A 7,937-nucleotide genomic window follows, 5' to 3' on the forward strand; every position below is an offset into this window, starting at 1 on the left:
ACACACACACACACACACCCTGAGATGCATCTCAGAATGATTATATGATTATGTCATTGTTGGAGAAACACAAAGAATTTGTTTGATGGTAATTTTGTTTGTTCTAAACGCTGACTGATGCCTCCCTCTCTGTTCTCAGTTTGACTCTGTGGCTGATATATCTGATGTGTCAAGCAATGTTACCCTAAAAAGTTACACCATGCACTTGGAGGTACCTCGTGTGCTGCGTGAATGCATGATCTTGTGCATGATGCGTTGACTACACACACAATGAAAAGCAGGAACATTTCATTGATTGGAACAGCTAAATCAAACCTCAGATGTTTAGAGCAGCTAGATTTTCTTATGGCACATTCTAGGTTCTAATCACATAGTGCCTTTGTCTTTCTGATGTTAATACCAGACCTGATTTATTAATTTTTTAAATCATATTTTTTTAATGTTTACTTACTTTTGAGAGAGTTATGGGGTGCACGTGGGAAAGAGGCAGAGAGAAGAGACAGAATCCGAAGTAGGCTCCAGGCTCTGTCAGCACCGACTCAGACACTTAACCAAGTGAGCCACACAGGTGCCTGGTGACTTATTAATTACTAAATTTTTTTAATGTTTATTTTTTTAGAAAGAGAGAGTGGGGAGGGGCAGAGAGAAGGGGGACAGAGGATCCGAAGTGGGCTCTGCGCTGACTGCAGAGAGCCCAATGCAGGGCTCGACCTCACGAACCGTGAGAGCATGACCTGAGCCGAAGTTGGATGCCTAACTGACTGAGCCACCCGGGCGCCCCACAGACCTATTTTGATGGCTGAGTCTTATAACAAATAGAACAATATGAATGAGAAGAGAGGGTGGGGAGAGTCCATTTTCCTACACAAATCCAGGGATTTTAAAATATAATCCAACTGTGTTCACTTGGCAGCCATAAGAGACCATTGTTAACTTTGCTCTGGGAAAAGCGGTGATCTCAAGACACAGGCTCAGTGGTGACACTCACGAAGGGATTACTTTGTTAACCGAACCTCTATCTCCTTCACCTCACCATTTTGCAATGCAGCCCGCCCTTGTCTCCAGGAAACAAGAGCCAAAGCGTTAGCGCATACATCCTGTAGGTGCTAAGAACACTGATGTCTAATACGACTATTAGTTTATCATCTCACCCTTACCAAAAACCCAGGGTCCACGGTATTCCAGACAAGCTGTTCTGTAGGAGGAAATGGAGTGTTCCCTTCATTGACGATGTGTGACACACATTTTCCGTCCCATTGCAAATCCATTTTCTTTAGACAGTAATCACCAACAGCAACTTTCTTTTCAGGGATTAGCTGATACCAAAATTCCCCGGTCTGGGACACCCATCAGTATCAGGAGTAACCGCAGCATATCTGTACTTCGGATCCCAAGTCAGAGCCAAATAAGCCAAACTTATTCCCAAGGCTCTCTCCACCGCAGTGTCAGCCAACTCATGGACTTTCAGGACAAGAAAGTCTTGATCGATGACTCATTGTGGGATACCATCATGGGCCACGATAGTGGATTGGTGAGTGGGTTTCCTTATCCAGAGCCTTTGATCAACCTCCCGAAAGAACATTGGTAAATGGATGGCATGGAGCGTCCTGTCCTCATTGAATGCTGCCTCCCAGCACTTTGCATCTCTCCGACCATTTGCTCAAGTATTTTATAATGACCTACTTATTAGTGTTAACTAAAATTGTTTGATGAGCAGGGTAGAAACTTTGTCTCATTCTTTTTGCAAACATCAGATGCTCAAAAAAATGAATTCATCAAGTAGGTGGAGAGACAAACAGGCTATACTCTATTACCTTGGGCAGAAGGCGACTGGGAACATTGGAACTGGTCTACAAGAGAAACAACCAAAAAAAAAAAAGTGCATCACCTTTTTCCTTTGGGTTTATGGTTAGAGGAGAAAATCTTTCTTTCAATAGGCTCAATGGTTCTTTTCCAAGAAACTCAGAAAATCATGATAAATAAAGGTATTACTGTTTATGAACTTCATCTTTCATAATTTCAGTCCAGTGGATACAAATAACTGACTTTTGGAAAGTTAACTTCATTAATATCTAATATTTTGTATAAGTCCCTAGTGGCTGAAATGGCTAAAACCCTATAGTTTTTACCAACAATCAACCTTCTGCATTATGCCGACTACCTAGACAACTGCTGGAGAACTGTTCCTTTGGGGTAGTTAGCTAGGAAAGATCGCCAGCTAAGAACTCACCTGCTCTGCAGAGCAGACTGATTCACTTCCATGTCTTCCAACCGTCTATTTCTGCCTTTAGAGTCTTCCTCTCATCTAAGTACTCAATTTTCCTTCGCTGAAAAGTTGAGGACTTCCATGAAGACTTTCTTAACTAATGGCAAGGAATAGGGCAAGTTTCCTGGCTCCAGGTTCTAATCACAATGAAAAATGCACAGTGTTGGCTTGTTCAGGACAATGATCTACACTGTGCATTTAAAATTGTGGGCCTGCTTGACATCGTTATGACTCTCGAATTCCATGATTCCATTCCAGATCTAAAGATTCTAAATGGCAGGAACAATTACATCAGGCTGAAACCTAAAGAATTGTTAATTGATCATATCTGACATGGAAAAGGACAAGTTTATAGGGGACAACATAACATATAGAGGGCTAAGATGCATGTGTGCCCTTACCTAACGATACACAGTGGTTTTTCGATGGAATTGGGATCTTAAAACCATCATTTGGTTACAGAAGCCCCATTCTTCACTCTTATGCTCTATTGCCAGTTTTGCTTGCTTTTGACAGTACTAGCAATAGACAATATGCAAAGCAATTTAATGAAAGTTTTCGAAGATGCAAAACCTGGAAAATAATCTGTTCGTTATAACCTTACAAACAATATTACTAGCCCTATTCAATAAATACAAAATACAGTAAGAGAGTGGGAAGCACAACAGCATGCATTCTGTCTCTTCTGCTTACAGTTTGAATCAAATCTTTTTTTTAATGTTTGTTTATTTTTGAGAGAGAGAGAGAGAGAGAGAGAGAGCATGACCGAGAGAGGGGCAGAGAGAGAGGGAGTCACAGAATCTGAAGGAGGCTCCAGGTTCTGAGCACAGAGCCCGACGTGAGGCTCGAACTCACAAGCCATGAGATCGTGACCTGAGTTAAAGTCGGACGTTTAACCAACTGAGCCACCCAGATACCCCTGAACCAAATCTTAAGTATATAAATGTATATACATATGTGTGTGTGTGTGTGTGTGGATGTGTGTATAACATCCATGAATATAAATATAAAATAAAATATAATCTCCTCACTTGACAGATGAGGAAACTGAGGCTTAGAAAGTTAAAATACGGCACATAATAACACTCAAATGACATTTTGGATTAGTCCGTAGTTCATGTGTACATGTGATCCTTTCAATTAGGTAAACTTAAGGCAGGACAATCTCAAACCATGCCTTAAGGATTTGAGCATAATACTAGCCTTTAACAAAATACTTACAGAGTACTTTTTATACTAAATTGATACCACTATCAATCAATGGCAAATACTACTGATAGCGAATGTCCTAACTCTGACGACTGGCTTATTTTTCAGTATGTGGATGAAGAGGACCTGATGAATGCCATCAAGGGTTTCAGCTCTGTGACTAAGGAACACACCACGTTCACCGACACCCACCTGTGAAGGATGGAAACTTGCAAGACATAAAGCTGAAAGGCGGGCCCCCCGTGCCCTGTCCCCGCCCCCGCTGGGTTATCACAGACAGACGCACCGTATATGCCAGGAAGAGTCATTGCTAGTTATTCTGTAATCCTTTAGGAAACCAAACAAAAACAAGGCTTGTTTTTGAAATTGTTCTTCTGTGATAGAGGTCTGTTTTTCAGGTGGTCTGAAATAAGGGGTACCACCGATATGAAAAAACTTACTTTGCTCTACTTACTTTGAGGAAGCTAAACGAGCCTGTGATTTTCACTTGGCCCAGACAGTGACTCCATTGGTTAAGTGGATAATCAGGGACAATTTCAAATCGGCCCACGGTGGTTACAAGTGAGAAACTAAGCAGTTCTTCTGAGAGGACGTCACTGCTGCTCCTTTCAATCCTTTATTCCCATGAAGTGACACGATCCTGGAAGAAACAGCAATTCTAATGATCACAGCTACAAAATAAAATCCCAGTTTCAGGCCAAGCTGAATCAGTTAGAGAAAAACAGACTGCAGTGGTGGATACACACTGAGCGGAAGGTTCAATGTAATTACAGTGTTTAATAAGTACTCACCAAACTTAGTTTTTTTTTAAAAAAGTACACACCAAATTTTGGCAGAGCACCACATAAACTTACAAATCTGTTCTTGATTTATGAATCTTCTGAAAGTCTAAGGACTAAAGAACTATTTCCCACATATTTTATATAGTTTTGAAACTCCAATCAATACTTTCCATAAAATTCTGTCAATTGCATCCCCAGGCATACTGACATCGTCAGCGTTGCACCTTTCACATGGAAACCACTGTTCTATTTGCAACATTTAATTAGCCTGTAGAATTTAAAAAGAAGTTTTGTGCTCCTCCCAGCTTTGGAAGTGTTTCACTTAACATTTGTATGTAAACACAAGATGATACATGAGCATATATGTCATATGTATATACGCGTATGTGTCTATTACTCGGTACTATAGCCCTTCATTTCAGAGAACTATTTTAGCCCTAGAATCACTAAGAGCAGATGATATTCCCCAGTACCAATTGCCATGGGTCAACAGCTTCTGGCATCTGCTCTAGTTGGAGTACGAAGTCATTGGTGAAACTCCTAGACCAAGAAACATTTTTTTTCCAAGTCATCAACATTAAATTAAAGGTATTTGTTCTTCATGGAACACACTAAAAAATACTGTCTTTCTTATTCTTAAAAGGGCTATGTAATGATTCCGGAAAGTTATTTTGTGTCTATAGGTCGCATACACAATTGTCAGACAATATTTTGTGAGTTAATCCAGAGGTAGGTGGATTTTCCCAAGGCTAAAGTGGCAAAAATTTATAACTTAAGGGATACCCTTGTTCTGCCTCAAAACAAGTCAGATTGTGGACTTTGGGGGTACTGAGGCTTAACTCAGTCTGTGGAAGAACAGAGCCTCAGACTGACCAACTCCTGACAAATCTCGCCAACTCTAAGTGTCAAAAGCACAGGCCAGTGTTAAACAGCACTTCTGCTCCCTCGTGAGAACTACTGTAAGCAGACAAATCTGCAACAATTGTGCACCCTTGCAGTGGATGTACAAATTATAAGATTCTTTTCTTTAACCTTTTTTTTTTTTTTTTTTAACTTTCTAAAATGGAAACACAGGATTGGCTAGTTTACTGGTTTTAATTGCATTTGATGATTCCGGGTCAAGTGGTTGTTTAAAGCTGGCCCAAGTGAGCCTCAACCAAGGTTGAGTTTCTGATCACATGAGCTACTTCAGGTACATAGGGAAGAAGAGCTCTTCCCCAGTTGTGAACTTGCACTCTATCCTTGGTCTACTCTTCTGCAAATATAATTTGGTGGATTTACATTGAGCTCTTCCCCATTTTTGAAAAATTAACCAGATACCTTTATCACAGTTTAAAATTCGACACGAATAGAGAACTGCAGGGGATTTTTATATTAAATCATTATCCATTTAATCTAATTAGACATTTGGCTATTACATGAATTCATTTAGCTGAAACATTTACATTTTGATCCCATAGCTCGGAATGGACAGAAGCCTGTATGGCTCCCACCAAGAACACTGCCCCCTGCAACATTCTAAACCTTACTTTTACGTTGTTCGGAGAAGCAGCCCAAGATTTTGTTATTTTAAGGCGTATTGTGGGCCAACTTTCATTTCACAGTGTAGACTCATCCGTAGAGATTGATTCAATTGTCTGCCATGAGGCTAAGGCATCAGTATTTTTAATGTTTCTGAGAGAGAGGCAGAGCGCAGGGCGGGGAGCAGCTGCAGAGAGAGAAGGAGACAGAATCTGAAACAGGCTCCATCCAGGCTCTGAGATGTCAGCACAAGAGCCTGACGCGGGGCTGGAACCCGTGAATTGCGAGATCATGAGCTGAGCCGAAATTAGTTGCTTAAACTGAGCCACCCCTGAGGCATCAGTACTTTTAAAAGCTTTCCAGTCTTCTAGTTTGAAAGCCAGTGATGTAAAGCCACCTGGAAGAACTCATGCAGCTGGCGCTATGCACAGGGACTATATTCCTTGGCACACCATTTCTCCTTTAGAGCGAACAATGACCAGTTCTTTATGGATCCCTTTAAATAGGTTCTAAATCTCCTGAACTCAGGTCTTACCACTAGTACAGGCCACATTCTCGGGTTCAGAACTACGGTTATTCCTAATACTCTTTGATAAGAGTCTGTAGCTGTATTTATAAGCTCTATTAAAAATTGTATTTATAGATGATCTGTTGTCATTTCCACTAAATGGAAAACCTAAATATGTCAGTGTATCTTATGCTGATCCAAAAATCATGTTAACATCAATATAATTCAACTTGAACAACCTGTAAATAAAACATAGGCCAAATGGAATAATTCGGTGATAAGGAACTTAATTGTATCACGAGTGGTTTATTTCCATCGCACAGATATCATGTAAACTTGTCTAAAAGTTGGTTTAATTTTAAAAAGTAAACCAAGTTTATTAGTGAAAAAAACCACTCTAACAGCTCTGAGTTATTATTTACAACTAACACATAAATAACAATTATAAAGCTGAACCCATTTAAGAAAACAGGATGCTCCGGATAATCTCAACTCCTGATTGTACATAAGAATCAACTGTGGTACTTTTCCCAAAGCAAGAGTCCCCCCACCAGATTGGAGGGAGGCCTGGGCAGATGTGCACGTATAACCTGAGGTCATCCTGGTGTATAAGCCTAGATGAGAAAGCCAGACAAGACCACAGGCTCCTGAAACAGGCAGCACGGGTTCAAAGTTGGCTCAGTAGCTCACAAGCTTTGTGGCAAAGTTATTTCCCCTCAGTGGTCTCCTCTACGAAATGAGGACAGCAATACCTACCCAACCGGTATGATGGCACTTCTGAGTACTGCTTTGAAGTACAGAATTACTTGAAATACTCTCATCATGAGAATTAGAATTGTTCTCATTTGTCATTGAACACAAAGTATATAGATTCATCTCAATTTTTTTTTTCCTTTGGGTCACAAAAACCATAATGAGGTAGGTACAAGGAAAACACGCATAGCAGGGATCATCTGCTCAAGGTCACAAAGTGTCAGAATAGACTCAAAACCCATGCCCTAACATGAAGGTTCAAATTCCCGTAAGTGAAAGAGATCAAAAACATGTGACTCATAGTATACTGCAACCCGTGGTATAGTGAGTTGCCTATTTATGGGATTTTACTATAGAATAGTCTCCCCTACACCCCCCCCCCCCGGCCTTTTTTAAAATTTTTAACATTTATTTATTTTTGAGAGACACAGCATGAGCAGGAGAGGGGCAGAGAGAGAGGGAGACACAGAATCTGAAGCAGGCTCCGGGCTCTGAGCTCTCAGCAGAGCCTGACATGGGCCTCGAGCTCACAAACTGCAAGATCACGACCTGAGCTGGAGTCAGATGCTTAATGGACTGAGCCACCCAGGCGCCCCCACCCCCGGCCTTTTATTAATGGAAAAGGCTGGGTAAATCATCAAAAATTTTTCTTTCATTTTCTCACTTGCCCCCACAACTTTTACAGGACAGTGATAATGAGAAAGAAGGGTATGGAGAGAATTACAAATCCTGGGTAATATGGAAATTATGCTCGGCCAAACATTTTCCCTCCACGATAACGTACATTAGCTTCCACCATGTTCCCTCCCCCTTTCCTACTGCAGGAAGAAGACATGAACAACCACATGCAGGTGTACTTCAAACAGGCCTTCTATTCCCTAAATAACCAAGAACGCAG

General features: G+C 40.9%; 1 protein-coding gene across 3 annotated transcripts in view; it reads left to right on the forward strand.

The window, feature by feature from the left end:
- Nucleotides 1-4,864, forward strand: part of USH2A (usherin) — a 739,062-nt gene extending 734,198 nt beyond the window's left edge. Inside the window, exons 71-72 of one of the 3 annotated variants that reach the window (XM_019465619.2) lie at nt 1,310-1,531; nt 3,584-4,864. In XM_019465619.2, the coding sequence (XP_019321164.2) occupies nt 1,310-1,531; nt 3,584-3,673 (312 nt within the window). In that variant the 3' untranslated portion in view covers nt 3,674-4,864. Of the gene's footprint in view, nt 1-1,309; nt 1,532-3,583 lie in introns of those variants that run through there. The other 2 variants (XM_053908979.1, XM_053908980.1) reach the window with 2 other exon arrangements.
- Nucleotides 4,865-7,937: the final 3,073 nt, after the last annotated feature.

This window comes from Panthera pardus, unplaced genomic scaffold (genome assembly GCF_024362965.1).
Source record: "Panthera pardus isolate Hobbes unplaced genomic scaffold, ASM2436296v1 HiC_scaffold_21, whole genome shotgun sequence".
NCBI lineage: Eukaryota > Metazoa > Chordata > Mammalia > Carnivora > Felidae > Panthera > Panthera pardus.